The 18562-nt window shown below is 40.3% G+C and overlaps 1 protein-coding gene across 3 annotated transcripts in view; it reads left to right on the plus strand.

The window, feature by feature from the left end:
• The window catches only part of SLC12A1 (solute carrier family 12 member 1), a 93511-nt gene that overhangs the window by 41028 nt on the left and 33921 nt on the right, over positions 1 to 18562 (plus strand). For all 3 annotated transcript variants that reach the window (XM_027570290.2, XM_027570289.2, XM_027570291.2), the window contains exons 16-20: positions 1166 to 1265; positions 2033 to 2144; positions 10784 to 10924; positions 13446 to 13552; positions 17254 to 17336. In XM_027570290.2, the coding sequence (XP_027426091.2) occupies positions 1166 to 1265; positions 2033 to 2144; positions 10784 to 10924; positions 13446 to 13552; positions 17254 to 17336 (543 nt within the window). The remainder of the gene's footprint in view (positions 1 to 1165; positions 1266 to 2032; positions 2145 to 10783; positions 10925 to 13445; positions 13553 to 17253; positions 17337 to 18562) is intronic.

An 18562-nucleotide genomic window follows, 5' to 3' on the forward strand; every position in this document is an offset into this window, starting at 1 on the left:
TGTGAGGGTTCTTTATGTATTCTAGATGCAAATCCTTTAGCTGTATGTGTTTTGCAAATATTTTCTACAGGACTATGACTTGCCTTTTCATTTTCCTTACAGTTTGTTTTGAAGAGCAGATATTCTTAATTTCTATAAAGTCTAATTTATCATTTTTTTGCTTTTATGATTTGGTTTTTTGCTTCTAATCTATCTTTCCCTAACCCAAGGTCACAAATTTCTTCTAAAAGTTTAAAGCTTTAGATTTTAAATTTATGTCCATTATCCAATTTGAGTTAATTTTTATATATGGTGTGAGGAATGGTAAAAGGTTCATTTTTTTTATTTGCAGATATCCAATTGACTAGTAGGATTTTTATTACAATAAGATAATCTAAGGTATGCTAAATACCTGGTGCTAATTACCAAGTCAACCCTTAGGCAATATTAATCCTTTTTATCTCCAGGTAATTATTCCCCACCATTTCCCTGACTCTTGTAAGCAAGACTAGGGAGATTACTCTATCTGCCATCTGGAGTAAATCTGTACATTCCCACCAGAGACTTCCTGATGGGAGGTTCCATCTAATATTTAATTTATTTATATTTTTTTCAAAAAAGGGTAGGGAAAAAAGAGGGGTAGGAGATGGTAGTACTTAATTCCTTCATTACGAAGATTAGGTCCTAAAAGATCAAATTAAAATGTTTGCTGAACCCTCTTCATGGATACCCAAAAAAGTAAGAATTCCTGAGCTATTCAGTTTTACTATTCAAAATATAAAGATGGCTGCACATGATCCATGTCTACAGAAATGACTCTTTTCAATTCAAGAATTTGTGAAGACCCTTTGAATTTATTTAGAGGCTGACCATTTTTCCAAGTCTATCCACTCACAATGTGGTTATCACATAGCCTCTCCCACCAAGCAAAATTTCTGGGGCTGCAGCTTTAAAGTCTGATCCTTACCTGGAAAGAGCCATCCACTTCTAAGAATTCATAAAGTGTTCATAGAAGGACACAGTGCTCTTTCTAGGAAATACTACATTGTATTTTCTCTAATTTGGGCACTCCTCACCGATGACTTAGCCAAGGAAAATCATAGAAGGCAATGGTTTATAAAAATTATTCACAGTATACAGAGGGAGGGTCAATGCTTTTGATGCCAAATTCTTCTGTTGTCCACAGATGTGAACTGGGGCTCCTCCACACAGGCTCTTTCCTACGTCAGTGCATTAGACAACGCCCTGGAATTAACTACCGTGGAAGACCACGTGAAAAATTTCAGGTAAAGTTGGCTTCTCAGGCATCCTGGTGTCACTCCACATTAGAAGTGGCTTTCCTTTAGGGGAGACAGATGCACTCAAGTAGTGATATGCTTTATGGGTACATTCTAAGACTAGTGAGTCCTACAAACCTGCCTCATTTTCCCGACAACATCTCTGTGAATGAGTGTTCTTCTCTTCCACTCTGAGCTATGCCCACTCCCAGCTATAAACCGTCATAATGCTGGGTGTCACCTTCCAAGCACAGAGATAGAGAGGTGATCTCAGGCTGTGATTCCAGAGAGATGCCCCCCAAACACCTTAATCCTTGGTGCTGTCTCCATTCAGCTTAAGGTGCTGTGGCTTACTGAATCTCTTAGGAAAAGCAACATTTTAAACTCTTCATTAGTTATATCTTATTTTGAATGGAACCCCCAAAAACAAGCTTTGCAAGGAGGATGAAGGAAAGCAGCATGAAGATACCAGCTGGAGACTGACAGGTGGTTTGGGGATTTAGGACAGGGTAGTGCCTGGAGAGAAAAAGACAGGGGGAACCCAAGACTGCCTTTTCCTCACTTCACATTTTTGCCATCACTAATGAACTAAGAATACAAAGATGGCAAGATGAACCAGTAGGATGATTCAAGAATTCTGATATTCAAAAAATATTTAGGGGAGAGCTTGTCCCAGTTTGCCCAACCCTCCATTCCTGCCATTTCCCCTGGGGCTGTCCTGGCTCATAGGCTTCTGGCAATGGCCAGTTCTTATATATTCTTTTCTCCATTTCCAGGCCCCAGTGCATTGTCTTAACAGGGGGACCTATGACAAGACCCGCTCTCTTGGACATTACTCATGCCTTTACCAAGAACAGTGGCCTTTGCATCTGCTGTGAAGTCTTTGTGGTAAGAGACACTTCATCCCAGGAAGGTGCTTCCCTCCCTGCTCACCTTGTGTTGTTTTAGGCAAGCCAGGCGGGTACAGGCAGGGATAGGAAAATGGCAAGGCAGTTTGGACAAGAGCCCTTTTCCTTGATTCATAGAGCAAGGACTGGCAAGGGCCGTGATCCTGAATTTAGACGAGTGGCGAAAAAGTGTTTCAGATTTCATAGGAGACCAACTAAAAGTGATAAATATTTCCAAATGATGGCCTTTGAGACAAGAAAAAGGGAATAGGCTCAGAAATAAAATGAAGACATTTGAGGTGGTAACTGTCCACAGAAATATAAAAGGATGGAATGAGCCAGAGAGTGCTATTATATAGATTAACTGATGAGGAGAAAACCAGACATAATATCCTAAAATGACAGCACATAGAATTTAGATTAAATATTTGGATAAAATTGATGACACTATAGATATCTAAGGAATTAAACCAAGTTTCCCATGCCTTGGATAAACATTCAGAGATGAATGAGTTCCTTTTGTTCAGGAAGTATGTGGTAGACTAACAGTAACTTACTGGTGGTTTTCCCAGGAGGCATTCAAAGTAGATGCTAAAAATTTAACCATAGTTATTGACCAATCACCAATCTCTAAAGTGAGGAGAAAGCATTAAAATTATAAGAAAAAAGTAAGCCTAGGTCCTCCAAACCAGTCTATCTCTGCTGTGTTCCCGTAACAATCTCACTCTATCTCTCTCTCTGTGTCTCTGTCTGTCTCTCTCATACACACGCACATGCCACTCAAAATCCTTAGCTACTTCAATGAATTATTTTTAGTACATACCTGTTCCTCAAGGCATTTTCCTGCAATTTTTCTTGTTTGACCTATATTACAGCCTAGTGAGGCAGGGAGGAAAAAGAATCTCTGTTTTCATCTTACTGGATGGAAAAGTAAGATTTAAGAAAATGAAATTCTTGCACAGGGTCACGTGACAAGAAAGTGACAGAACTGGGATGTCAGTCCAGGCCACCCAACTGTGCTCTGTGTTACCTCATGAGAAGAAAATCTTAGCAGACTTGTGTCCCTGGGAGTGCCGATAGAATCGGGTGCCACTACCAAAACTTCCAACACCTGCCAGGGAGTAGGGCTGACAGGAAGCCATGTAATTCTGGAGCCAGTCGGCTGTGCCATGATGTGGGGATAAATTTACCACACATCATCCTGACCAGGACTTAAGCATCTTTTTATTTTTATTTTTTTATTTTTTTAAAGATTTTATTTATTTATTTGAGAGAGAGAGAATGAGAGACAGAGAGCACGAGAGGGAAGAGGGTCAGGGGGAGAGGCAGACTCCCTGCTGAGCGGGGAGCCCGATGCGGGACTCGATCCCGGGACTCCAGAATCATGACCCGAGCCGAAGGCCGTCGCTTAACCAACTGAGCCACCCAGGCGCCCTAAGCATCTTTTTATACTTGGCAATACTCTAAATGCTATATGAAGCAATTGGTCATATTCTCCTTCCTCTCGATGCTTATATGCTAGTAACTGAGACAATATAACTCAACACAATTATCTGGAAGGGAGTGGAAGGAACCTTACTGACTACGTAAGATTGACAGGATAAGTAATGACCCACTGTGACTCCAGAGGATTTTTAAAAATCTCTCATATTACCAACCTCAGTGCCCTGGATTACTGAATTTCATTTTGGCCAATATAATACAGGGCTGGTTTTGATGGGATAAGCAGTTTGGGGTGTTTTTCTTCTCCAGCAATTTAGAGAAAACTTAGTTTAGCAGGCAATAAAATATCTTTAGGACAGGAGAAATGAACTGAGAGTGGGAAGAGTCATATATTGGCAAGGGAGAAAAGGTCTTTTCATAGAGACAGGAGCTATTGCTTTTAATTAACCCTTTGCTGCTTTCGCGCTAATAAAAGGGCGGGATTGTGCGATATCATATGAAGTAGGCTCCTTTGTCTGTGCCTACGATGGCCCTGTTGTTCGACATGTATATTGGACCATGTTATATATCACTGTGCTGGTCTCTCTGAGTAAGGCCCGTGAGTCATGCTCCCAGGTTCTGAGCTTCTCTTGAGGACAGAAAATAGTTACTACATCAGTTAATGACTTTCCAGTTAGTTACTGTCTGTGAACCCCTGGGGCTGCAGATGCCATCAGCATTTTTCAACTCTAGGCTCAGTCATCAATCATCTTTGCAAAGAAACAGATGGAAGGGGGCGTGGGGGAAGTCAGCTGCATACCCTTAGAAAACTTTTTCCAAAAGCACAGTTGTTGGTATTTGGGCCAACCTTATTGGAAGGTTAAATAGGAGTGATGATCTTGAGAGGTAACAATGCAGTTCTTAACTCTGGGTAGTTGGCTTCTGAGACACAAGGTCAATTCTGAATCACTATTTGCCACCTATTGGCTGAATCACTGTTTGCCGCCTGTTAGAGTCCCTTAGGTGCAAAATTTAATCTTTCTGGGCCTCAATTTTCTCTCTTTCTTTATAAAATGGGAATCCTGATAATAATAGCAGCTATGTTGTAGAGCTGTTGTGAGAATTCTATCAGGTGAGTTTTCCAGGGCTCGGCGCAGCACCTGTCAAATAGTAAATGCTCAACTAATTGTACTTGTTACTGTTGGAACTGCTATTTTCATCACCATTATTTTTGGTATACCATAGTTGGCCATTTTCACTCCAAAAATATATCCCTTTCAACAAAAACCAGAAACATGATTTCTTAGGGAAACCAGATCCCGGCACGGATTTTGCACTTTTTTAAGTATCCAACATGATCACGATAGAACAGTGAGCTACATATTCCCTCTGACTAATCATAGGACGGCAGGCTCTGTGCTCCGTCCCTCTCGTGGCCTTTCAGTGCTAACTTGAAATGTGGTTACACTACAAGGAAGGAGCAAGACCCAGAGCTCACTAGAATTTCATTGCTAGTGGGTAGATGGAAAGCATGTGGCTACAGCTGCCATTTTCTACAGCAAAGGCTTTTTAATTTTATTTTATTATGTTATGTTAGTAACCATTCATTACATCATAGTTTTTGATGTAGTGTTCCATGATTCCTTGTTTGTGTATAACACCCAGTGCTCCACGCAGAACATGCCCTCTTTAATACCCATCACCAGGCTAACCCATCCCCCCACCCCCCTCCCCTCTAGAACCCTCAGTTTGTTTCTCAGAGTCCATTGTCTCTCATGGTTCGTCTCCCCCTCCGATTTCCCCCCTTTCATTTTTCCCTTCCTACTATCTTCTTTTTTTAGCAAAGGCGTTTTTAAAAGGCATTTTTAAAAGATTAGACATCATGGCCCTCAGAGCTGCGGAAATTGAAATGGAAAGAGTTATTCTTTTTGCTGGACCCCAAGCCCCCACTGTGTCCTTCCAGCTCTCCAACTAACTCTTAAACTCGCCCATCAGCACCTCTTCCTCCTTCTTGCTTCTTTTCTACCCAGCTTGGATATTTCAGAAGTATCCTTCATCATTCAGATACGGGCATCTTTTTTTAAGGAATCCAGTAGGTAACTTACAATATTGTCTACTCTTCTCCTTTGAATTACCACATGAAAATCATCAACATACTTATATCCCAAGAGGCTTTATATTGAACAAAAGTAATTTTCTTCTTCTACTGTGCTTCATTCCTATCATTGCAGAAAGATCAGAGGGAGTAGAACTCCACATTTCTAGTGTCATCTCATATTGTCAAGCATAGTTTAGTGTGGGGATTCAGCAACAGGCAAGTATTAAGTCAGGGCTTGCAAACTCCACCGATTCTACCCTGTGTACCATGACCTAAAAACACAGTGTTTCTTTGTCAGTCAGTTTCCTCGCTTATTTATAGGAGTTAGAAAGACAATAAAACCCATCATTGCAATAACTTAGTTTGGGCTCATGATGCCTTTTTTCTCTGGGTACACTATGTTTGGTTCTAAAAATTGTAAGGTGCGAGGTCACATTTCTCTTCCCCATGTGGGAAGGCGTCCTGCGGGCATCAACAGAACCTCACTCCTATACTTCTCAGGTTTTTGTTTTTTGTTTTGTTTTGTTTTTGTTTTTATTTGTTTGACAGAGAGAGACACGGCGAGAGAGGGAACACAAGCAGGGGGAGGGGGAGAGGGAGAAGCAGGCTTCCCGCCGAGCAGGGAGCCCAATGCGGGGCTCGATCCCAGGACCCCGGGATCATGACCCGAGCGGAAGGCAGACGTTTAACGCTTAACAACTGAGCTACCCAGGCACCCCTATACTTCTCAGTTTTAGTTTAAAGGCAGGGTATTTTTCATTAAAACAAATCAAAGATAAATATACCTTAAAGATGGAAACTTGATCCAATTGATCTGGGATTTAGAATGCAAATCAGATAAAGCCTTTATTGTCCCCCAAATGCAACACTTACCTCTTTTCTAAATGTTGTTTGTCTTAAAATTGCAAAAGGCTTTCAAGTGTGCAGTGGCATCTTTTATTAAGTACATTTTGTTTTCCTGGTGGCTGAAAAATAAAGTTTTTTTTTTTAGATTGCTTCTATTTTTTTATTTTGAAACATTAAGAAGAATATTAGGTCGAATCATGAAATTTACATTTTTGTGGGTCAAAACTGTGGAACACTGGCAATTTCGTATGATTAAACTATATAAAATTAAATGACACCCATATTCTACTTACTGTAATTAATGACTGTTAACATTTTTGACACAGATGTCCCTACTCACTTTTAAAATGGAATACACCAACATCGCTCAAGTCCCTGTTATAACCACTTTGCTCATGGTTCTCTCCCTCTCCAAAGGCAATTTTATCTGAGGTTTATTGCTGTTCTGCTACTCATTTCACCTACGTGTACCAAGATGTAGATCTATTTTGACTAATGTTTCCTACTCTTTCACACCCTTTAAACCTTGATTGTCCTGTTCTTCCCTCTCACAGTAAAGGAGATGACAGATAGTTTTTGACCAGCTTCCTCATGTAGATCCCCTTTTAACAAAATTTCACCCTTACTGTGTCCCTTTCTCTTTTTTCTTAAAATTTATAAAATATTATAAAATATCTATATTTATAAAATATCTTAATAAAACCTAAAGCTCTATTTGAATTCAAAGATGCTCTTCAGAAAACTCAGGGAACGCAACCAACTCCTGTACTGTTCAAGCACAGACAAACCAGGGGAAACTAAAATTCTCATTTTTTTCTTTTATCTTCAACCTCTTCTCAATCTCAATGTTCACAACCACCAAGGTGATACATTTTTATAGATGCATCTACTCTTCTTTAGCCATCGAGTCTCTGTCACGATGTGCATAAGATAGTGACATGGCCCAGCACAGGAAAAATGAAGTGACCTATGTATGGGCACTAGACACAGGGTGAGATGAAATACAGACCAAATCAGAAAGGAAAAATTCTCTTTCCCACCGTTCCAACCAGAGTGACAATGAAAGCAAAGACAAAGCAGTAAGACTCTGTGTCTTGAAAAATGAAAACTGGAAAGCAATGGAAAGCGATGAAAAACATCGCTTTTGGCCCAAATTTCTCTATTTGATCGTAATGATATTGGAACTCTTTTGCAAATTCTTTTCATAACATTTCATTTATTTGAAGTAGCATCACATCAACTACTTCTCCAGACTAAATAATTAGAGTTTCTTTACCCTTTTCTCAATCAATGTCAAAGTTACAATATATACAAGATTTTTAGAGCTTCTTTGTTTAAATCGTGAATTAATTTATGCATTCATATTTTGGATCCTTACTGAGCTAATCTCTATAATATTTCAGTTGAGTGATAAAATCCGTTTTGGTGACTATGATATTATTTGAATGTTGAATAATTATATTCCAGTATGTCTTCCCTCTTTGTTAGTTTGTTTTTCCCCACTACATTTGTATTGCAGCCTTGCCTCACATTAATAAGTGCGCTACAAAAATATAATCGCTTTTAGCAAAGAGAGATTCTGCCTGAAATATTTTTATGACTTCTCAATATGGCAAATTTAGGCATTAAAGTAAATCTTTCAGTCACAATTAATGCTTAATCTGGATTTTTGTAGCAATAATAGACATACATTAGACTGTATTTATTTAAATAAATGCCACTTTCCCCAGGGATTCATAGTCATTGTGGTACAACTCAATATACTGATGGCCCAATACCTTTTCTAGCTGTTGGTTATTCTTCTGTCTCAGGGTTACCATTGAACTTCTCTGGATAAAATATTATTTATAAAACCTTGCAGGATAGAGAATTTATCCCTGTTTTCAGAAAAATCTATCCAAGCTCAGAAATAATCAGTCACTTCCGAAATGGCCAAGCTTAGATTTGAAACCAGGTCTGCAGCCCACAAAGCCTGGCATCTTTCTCATACATCTCAAGTCCTTTCTCTCCCATCTAAGACCCTCTAAGACTGTGACTGTAAGCATGGCCTGAGGACCAGCAGCATCCATGCCACCTGGGGGTTTGTTAGAAATGCAGAATCTTAAGCCTCACTCCAGACCTACAAACTGCATTTCATCAAGATCCCAGGTGACAAATCTAAGACAATTCAACAACATACCTAATCTCTCCATGAGTTGAAAGAATTTTCCTAGGAAAATAGTAGATTTGTAGCTTATCAGCCATATTACACATGAGAAACACTTTTTGGGTTTGATTTGAAACTTGCAAAGAAAAGAGCTAGCTTGGACCTTTAGGGAAGAAGGAAAAGAATCAAAAGTTTAGTTAAAATGAGTTTCCAGAACTCAAGTCTTAAAATTATAAGCCATTTCATCTACCACCGTAACACCTGCCTCCTTCTCTCTTAAGCTCTCCTGTTCTTCCTATGCCGTAGGTGTGTGAACCTCTGTTCCCACCAAATTCATTGAGTGAGAGGGAAATCTTTTTTTTTTTTTATTTTATTATGTTATGTTAGTCACCATACAATACATCATTAATTTTTGATGTGGTGATCCACGATCCATTGTTTTCGTATAACACGCAGTGCTCCATGCAGTACGTGCCCTCCTTAATACCCATCACCGGGCTAGCCCATACCCCCTCTCCCCTCCCCTCTAAAACCCTGTTTGTTTCTCAGAGTCCACAGTTTCTCATGGTTCATCTCTCCCTCCGATGTCCCCCCTTCATTGTTCCCTTCCTTCTCCTAATGTCCTCCATGCTATTCCTTATGTACCACAAATAAGTGAAACCATATGATAACGGACTTTCTCTGCTTGGCTTATTTCACTGAGCATCATCTCCTCCAGTCCCATCCACGTTGATGTAAAAGTTGGGTGTTCATCCTTTCTGATGGCTGAGTCATATTCCATTGTATATATGGGCCACATCTTCTTTATCCATTCGTCTGTTGAAGGGCATCTCGGCTCTTTCCACAGTTTGGCTATTGCAGACATTGCTGCTACGAACATTGGGGTACATATGGCCCTGCTTTTCACTACATCTGTGTCTTTGGGGTAAATAGCCAGGAGTGCAATTGCTGGGTCATAGGGTAGCTCTATTTTTAAATTTTTGAGGCACCTCCACACTGTTTTCCAAAGTGGCTATACCAACTTGCATTCCCACCAACAGTGTAAGAGGGTTCCCCTTTCTCCACAAGCTCTCCAACATTTGTTGTTTCTTTCCCTGTCTGTTTTCGCCATTCTATCTGGTGTAAGGTGGTATCTCAATGTGGTTTTGATTTGAATTTCCCTGATGGCTAATGATGATGAACTTTTTTTCATGTGTCTGTTAGCCATTTGTATGTCTTCTTCAGAGAAGTGTCTTTTCATATCTTCTGCCCACTTTTTGACTTGATTATTTGTTTTTTGGGTGTTGAGTTTGAGAAGTTCTTTATAGATCTTGGATACCAGCCCTTTATCTGTAGTGTCATTTGCAAATATCTTCTCCCATTCTGTGGGTTGCCTCTTTGTTTTGTTGACTGTTTCCTTTGCTGTGCAGAAGATTTTATCTTGATGAAGTGCCAAAAGTTCATTTTTGCTTTTGTTTCACTAGCTTTTGGAGATGTATCTTGAAAGAAGTTGCTGTGGGCGATGTCAAAGAGGTTACTGCCTATGTTTGAGTGAGAGGGAAATCTTAATTTATTTGGACGGGAGTAAGTCAACATTACACAGGGAAAAGTGATGCAAGGGTGTTTTTACCACACACCACACACAAAAAGCAATGAATGGGCCTAATAGAATTGTCAAGATGTGGTAGTTCATGGCAGGACTTACAACCCACCATGTTCTGGCTCCCAAGAGCTCGGTCCATTTCTTCAAATTGGGCTCTAGCTGAGATTTCTGTAGTATTCCTAAACATGCCTCTTGCTGTTGAGTCAAAGGCTGGTTGTGTATTCATCCTGAATTTCTTCAGTCACATTTTCAGTATTTTTTTCCTGTGCCATGATGCCCTTGACTCTTTCTTCCTTTGGCATGAGGCAGTTAATGGAGCAGGTGTTAATGCACCTGGACATTCTGGGCCGCAAGGGAATGACGGGAGCAACATAGGCTCACTCCAAGAGGTTGCATCTGCGTGAACCCTGTCTAGTGAGGTGTTTTCCCCTTTCTCATTTCTTAACTCGTTGGGGGCATTGTTGGCTATTTTTGTCCTTTAGAAAACAAGAGCAGTGCAATGGGTAAAAGCAGGGCTTCTAACCAATATTTCATCGTGTCATCCAGGGACCTCGCAAGCTGTGTGTTAAAGAGATGAACAGTGGCATGGCAAAAAAGCAGGCCTGGCTTATAAAGAACAAAATCAAGGCTTTTTATGCTGCAGTGGCGGCAGATTGTTTCAGAGATGGTGTCCGAAGTCTCCTTCAGGTAAGGCCGGCGCCGAAAGGGTAAGTATGGAGGCAAAAGACAATTAGCACCCCCCTGTTGATGAAGCTCCCCTAGTGAACGGCTCCAGTTAGGCAGCCACAGCCTCAGAGACCAATGCGGATGGTTAAGGAACTCATTTCGAATTCCTGAGGAGAGGCAAAGCTAAAACAAAAGCAGAGAGGGTCTATTACAATGAACTACGGATGATAGGCTGGAAATGGAAAATGAGGTTGCCTTTGGCCACCAGCATACATTCTGTCCCCACACTTATTGAAATGCAAATCTGTTCTGATGGTTGACGACATTCAGGATCCTATTAAAACTTCAAACTATTTTTGCATCTCATACTGCATATATCAATGCTCAAGTCAGGCATTCTGCTCCTTTTTCCTTCTGCAAATGGCGTGAGGGCAAGCTGCTAGAGTCGACTAAATAAAGGCATGGGGATCGGGGCGTAAGATTTCCGTATCCCCCTAAATTATTTCCAGAATGTTGAATAAAATGTAATAATCTCTGTGGCTCCACGCTAAAACCTACAGTTCTTTTCTTCCTTATTCTTTCCTTTTTCCTCCCCTTCCATAATAAGTACATAGAATCTTTCTGATCATAACTTAGAATGGTGAAGTATCCTTAAAACAATCCAAGGAGACCCTCAGAAACTGTAGGGCTTGGCTTTCTAATCATTTTGGCTTTAATGTTGTTGGAAAGCCCTGATTCTACATATAACCAAGTTATGTATTCACTTTCAGAGTTACCATTTCCAGGAGTGTCAAAATTCAGGACGGCATCCAGTAACTCTGATGCTTATGCAGGCTGGAAAGAAAAAATTGATTAAACTGTAATATTTTGGAGATTAAGAGTACTTGGTGCATTCCTGTCTTTAATATTCCTAAAGAACTCTTGCAAAGTATCTGCACACACAGAGAAACCATTTCTGAAAGACCTATTACCCCCAGTGAGCCTCTTTTCATCTGTTATGAATTTGCCAAGCCATGTCAATAGATGTCATTTTAAGAGGCTGATTTTTTTTTTTTTTTTTGTAGCAAGTTACTTTTCAGTAGCTCTTCTGTGAAATATGTTGAGAAAGTTACACATTTCAGGTAAAATTATCACAACAGATTGGTAAATAAAATTTTCAGTGGGGAATGGGTGGACTGACATGGAATAAGCAGGGAGAGAAAAGACGGGTCTGGAAAACAATGGTTGCATGAATCTGGAAGAAAATGTAAAAATAATTTAACAATGCAGCAGGCTTGTCCACTTGAATTTGCTCAAAGAAACGTGGAGTACAGAGGGACCAGGACAAAAGGGCAGGACGGGGCAGTATTGAAGGGAAACACTGGGGTCGTTACACCATTTTGGATAAAGCCTCCTTTGCATCTAAGAATTAATGGTACGAATGGCCACATCCCCAAACTACAGTCACAGAAAAGTTGAGCTCCATCCTGCCGAGCACCAAATGAGAGCTCAAGGAGTTTTCCTGCTACCTGTACAATTCTAGGAGAAACACAACAAATGTGGGGGCAGGAACCCTCCCATCGATACCCATCTCCTCCTGCTTGCTACTGCCCCCTTCAACATGTCCCACTCTGGTCACTGGTTTCCGCTCTTCCTGTGACCCAGACTGTCCTTTCACTCCCTCCCACTGCTCTCCTTTCTATGTGCTTGTCAACCTCTCACCAACCTGTAAGATCTGGAACAGATGTCACCTCTCCCTTGAAGCCAGCCGTGAACCCACAGCTGGAACTCAAGGTTTCTTCCTTTATGCTTCCGTATGAGTTCCTACTGCATGTGCACTTGAATTATAATTATCTCTGTATATCTTGCCTCCATCACGTTATCCTAAGCTCTTTAGGGCCAAAGAATATGCCTCACTGCTCTTCCACAGCACCTACCATACACTTTGCAATTAATAGGTGCTCGATGATATTGCTGAGTGAAGTTTAATTAACTGGAAGCCATATCCCGCCATCTAATGGGGGGGAGTGAAACCTGAAGTGCAAGATGACTATTCACGATACTGTCCTGCAAGAGGATGAGGTCCTGGAGACATAGCTCACTTACTCTTCACGAAATAATACAAGGCGAACTTTCAGTGATCCTTGCATCTAAGCATTTTCCAAACATGGATTTTATTGCTAGTGACATTATGGATAAAACAGGTGGAAATGAGCTTTGAACCACTAAGTTACAACGTGCACGCCAACGGTTAAGCCGACCCTCACTTGATTTTAAATTATTGAACCATTTTAATGAGTGTGTCAGAAGAAATGCAAATGACTGCTAATTTAGAAAAGCTACATTTCTGTCATCTAAAATCCATTTATGGCTGAGATGATTTAGAACTAATCTTTCTATTTTATGCTTGGGTACGGGCATGAAGGACATGCATTAAATGTAATCTCATCTTCAGAAATCTTCAGGACATTACTCCAGTGCTCTTGTGGACATTATTTTTCATTTGCAGTGGTAGCTTCCTGGTATGGAAAGGATTGCCCATGTGTTTATCTCCTCTGTTTAGGCCTCGGGCTTAGGAAGAATGAAACCAAACACTCTGGTGATTGGATATAAAAAAAACTGGAGGAAAGCTCCCTTGACAGAGATTGAGAACTATGTGGGAATCATACAGTAAGTGATGGCTTTTGAGACGTGTTCTTGTTTACAAAGCACTAACCAGGGCAGTACAGAACAGGTTGTTGTACCAGATTAAATTGCCTGATAAGAGGACATTCCCCTGGTACCCTGAATTCTCTACCAAAGTGAAGAACCACTGCCGCTAGTAGAACTGCGTGGGATCGTAGTGTCTGAGGAGGCAGGGTGGAGGGAACTCGATGCCAAAGAAAGAGGTAAATAGTAAGGGTTACAATCTTGAAACCTATTCACAAGATGAAGAGCAAAGGACAGCTAGGTGAGGAAGGAAATGATCTTTCAGAACACCGGGGAACTTGGGTTGGCTGGTGTGCCCAGTTCAGTCACTGTCTTCTGAGCCTTGGATCAGGAATTTATTACCCCAGAGCCTTGGCTCCCCCTTTGCTGCCAGGAGGCTGTCATGTATCAGTGCCTTTGTGTTGGTTTAAGAACAAAAAGTGAGTTTTAAATGGCACGTGACATCTCATATCTAAATATTGGGGAAGTCTTGGGACAAGGGCGATAATGATAGTCCCGAAAAGACTAGCGGTTCACAGGCTTGTGTCCTCGACATGAATTACCCCGCTTAATTCTCCCAAAAAGCCTTTGTAGTACTACTACTGTTCCCGTTTTATAAGTAGAGAGACAGATGTTAAAAATTAAGTAAACTGCCGAAAATGACAGTGTTGTGACGGAGCCGGAATTGCAGCCCAGGCCCATCAAATTGCAAGTTTAGACACTCATGACCACAATGCTCTCCTGCCTTCAGAAGTACACGTAAAGCCAAAGTATTATCTGGCTCGTTTCCTTCTTCTAAATAAGATAAAACAAATTCTTCCCATATGGAAATTCTCAGAGTGTCTTCAGTGACCATTCTCCAAAACTGAGCCTTTCTTCCAGGTTTAAAAATATTGAACCAGATTTGTCTCACCGGGGGGCAATGTTAGCTATGCTAACAGCCATCTTTTGTCAATAGCTCTGAAAATGGAAGAGTTCCTGTCCGGAGTCTGGCTTTGCTCTGATTCCATACCTCAGGGCAGAGACTGTGCCCTGTGAAGGCTGGCTGCACTTTAAAAATCTGTAATACACAGGAAAGAAAGCCTCACCCCTTCAAAACAAGCACATACATACACAGTGCTTCTTATACCAGGCGGGGTTGCTGGTCCCTGCTAGAGCGAGCATCATATTTATCATTATCTGGGGGAGACTTGGGGAATATTACAAAAGCATTCTAGTATTAGTTTATTGAAAAGAAGTATAAGAAGATCATTTTCATCTTCTGAAATTTATATGCATTACTGACCAAACAGAAATTCACTCGATAATCTTCCTAGTTCTCCCAAATTGTGTTTCCCAAAGGTATGAAGCCTGGATACCACCCACTGCCATGTGGCCCCTGCTGGTGCCCTGAGTTCAGTAGGTTATGGCCAAAGCAGGTGATCAGGGTCTGAATTTTACCAAGCTCAGCAACCAGCATTTTGATATATTTAGAATCACAGTCCTTTGCTGACCATTCTTGGAAACAGATCAGATCTGCTCTCTGTAATCCAGATTCTTCAGTAAAATCTCATCTTTACCGGGGGGGGGGGGGGGTGATGGGGGGAGGCAGGGAATAAAGGGGTGGAGAGGAAAGAAATTTCATCTTCATCTTCTGAAGAAAAGGGTTGGAGCATGAACAGGAAGACATATATAAACCTTCAGTCATTAAGAATCCATTAGTTGATACAAAATTATCTGGGGTCATCTTCCAGCCTCCCCACCATCCCAAACATTCTAGGAATTCAAAGGGACCAAAATAGTCAAACTCAGTAATATTAGGCCAAGGAGACTTCTGGCTTTTATACCAAATTGATGATTGGTCTTTTTGGTAGTAAAGTTCAATGTTAAGGTGGCTCATATTTGTACTAGTATAAAGCTCAGCTCAGCTTGTGATAACTTTACTACCATAGCAGTGAGGTCAATATAGAAGGAAGACAATCGTATATCCATATTGTATTATATTTTCTCTTTCTGGTCTTTTTTTATGACTTAAAGCATGGTATTATTGTTAACAGAAGGATATTATTACAATAGTATAGTATTTTATCATTTTTCTTTGAATAAAAGTTTTTAAATGTTTAGAATATGCTTACGTATGGTTTAACTTTAATTAGAATATGTATTAATTTTCATTGGCTGCTGTAAAAAAAAATTACCTCAAACTTAGTGGTTTAAAACTCTACAAATTTCATAGCCTACCGACGTGTGGGCTAAAACTCTGACACTAGTTCATTGGGCTAAAATCGAGGTGTGGGCTAGGCTGTATCCTCTTTTGGAAGCTCTAGGAGAGAATCCCTAGCCTTGCCTTTTCTAAGTTCTAGAGGCAGCCCACTGCTCAGGGCCCTCTTCCTCCATCTTCAAAGCTCCTGAAGGGTCAAATCCTTCTCATTAGGTCTCATACTCTGACCGCCTCTCCTGCTTCCCAAATGCTCTTTAAGGAGCCTGGTGATGACACTGGGCCCTGACAGATAACCTAGATTAATCTCCTCATCTCAAGGCCCCTAACTTAATCGTATCTGCAAAGTTCCTTTTACCATGTAAGGTGACATATTGCCAGGTTCCAGGAATAAGAATGTGGAGGTCCTTGGCAGGGGGGATTGAAATTATTCTGCCTAACACAAGATCCAGATATTTTTTGTGGGACACGTTGTCTTTTTTTTTATAATCAAGGACAATTAGAAACAAGATTTCTCGAGAATGTATTTTCTGGCAAATTTTGCTAGAATGGGTCTGTGTTGCTTGGTGATAATCACTTATGGTTTGAATTTTGAATGGGTGTTCACATTACACTGAATTTGTTTATATCATTATTTGAAAATTCAGGTTCACTTTGGCTATTAGAAACTTGTTTGCCTATGGTTAAGACAATCACAAACTGCATTATTTCTGGTAGAGGGTGACGTTCAGTGGGAAGGGTGCTGGGCTTTAGATCCATTCGAGACTGAACAAAGGAACCTCCGAGGAGAAAATTTTAAATAAATTCAAAGTACTAATTGGTGTGCCCCATATTTAGGAGCAGAGAAAAAAATATTCTACAAGAACAGACATAAAAGAAAGAGAGCCTTTCTTTTCCTTCTAGAGAATCTAATTCTGTTGGGTTGAGTGTAGAGAAGGCAACAGCCAACTTTAATGGCACAGGATTGTCATGAAAAAGCATTGCTTCAAATGGTCTGCCCAGAGTCAATGGTGAACGTTCTTTGGAGGAACCAGAGATATTTTTAACCAGGAACTTGATGTCAGAAATGCTGTAGGATTCTTTCTCAGCAAGTAGGGATTTGGCTCATAATTACAAAGGGTCTTTGTAGCCTGGAAACTCTCTGTTCTAAATATGCGCTTACATTAGAAAGGAAACAATTATTTTAAAAGTATGTGACAAGCTCTTAATCAAAATTCTAGGTGACAGTATTATTTGGAAAAAAATTGGTTCCAGAGTAAATGAATTAGTTACCTTTATCCAGAATACATTTTTAAAAGGAAGAAAAGGAGAAAAACAAACTTAACAGAGGCAGCATCAGCTCTTGGCTATATTCTAAAGTGAATTTTCATAGTTTAGTTACATTAAAATCTTAGCATTGAGAATCTTAGGATCCCTTATTATCAGTACAAATCCTCAGGATTAAAGGAGTCTTTTAAATCACTAACTACTTTGCTTCCACTTTCAGTGATGCGTTTGACTTTGAGATTGGTGTGGTCATAGTCAGAATCAGCCAAGGGTTTGACATCTCTCAGGTTCTTCAAGTGCAAGGTATGTACTTTCTCTATTCAACCAACAAATATTTATTGAGCACCTACTCCGTGCCCTGGCCTTTTTCTAGGTACTGGGGATAGAGCAGTGTACAACACAGACAAAACCCCCGATGATGGAGCTTACTTATTCTTGTGCTGACCTGAAGTGTGTCCACTTTCCCAGGGCTTTCCCCGTTGCTAACACGAAAGGCCTTTATCCTGCTAAACAGAAATATAGAATAACCCAGGGCAGTCATAAATTATTCTTCTTATCACCAAGCCACAAAGCCAGCATCATTGAAAATAAACACCTTTGGTAAAATAACTGCCAAATTAATTTCTGCAAGATGTTCAAGAAAATAAAGATTAATTCGTTCCTCGAAAAACCACGTATTTTGTTTTTTAAGAGTCTATGATCTGGTTTGCAACTAACATGGAAATGAGCCTGAATGTATCATGCTGTGAATCACTAATCTAAGTCCAAGGCAGAAACACTAATTCGGATTAGTGATTCTGCTTTTCCCTATAGAGGATTTAGTACACTTGTTTAATCTTAAGAGTTTAAGCATACCCTCTTCTGTATGAAATAAAGGACACATCTAAAGAGTCATTGAACTGTTAGGACAGGGTGCTCATTCATGACTTATTTCTTTAGATGAACTTCAAAATAGAGTCCACTGATGACTGACACTAAAACATAGGGCTATTTTTTTAGGTGTCTCTTGTGCACCAGGTATGGTGTAAATGACAGTGCTGGGTAGACCAAGGCTAATAAGAGTCTGTAGCCTCAAGAGACTCACAGCCTAGAAATGGGAATGGGTATATCATTCATGTGCTAATAAGCATATCAATAGAGTATTACGGGAAAGAGAGAAGGGCATCTTACTCCAAGAAGTCTTTCTGGAGGAAATTACCCTAGAGATGATTAGAGTTTACTAGGCACTGTTGGGTGAGAGAGAAATGAGAGAGTTCGGGGAACAACATTCCTGGCAAAGAGGAGAGCATCAGCAAAGGTGTGAATACATGAGATTATGGAAGAATGGGGGTATATGGGCTACCCAAAGCAGATTCATGTTCCTGAAGTAGAAAGTATGAACAGACAATAGTGAAATTTGAGGCTGCTGATATAAGATCCTAATTTTAAAAGCCTCATTTGCCGCATTAAAAAGTGTGGGCATATTCTGCGGACAATGAGGAACCACTGGAGAGTTTTAAGTGAGGGGACATGGCCTCAAAGGGGACTAG

Source organism: Zalophus californianus, chromosome 6 (assembly GCF_009762305.2).
Source record: "Zalophus californianus isolate mZalCal1 chromosome 6, mZalCal1.pri.v2, whole genome shotgun sequence".
NCBI lineage: Eukaryota > Metazoa > Chordata > Mammalia > Carnivora > Otariidae > Zalophus > Zalophus californianus.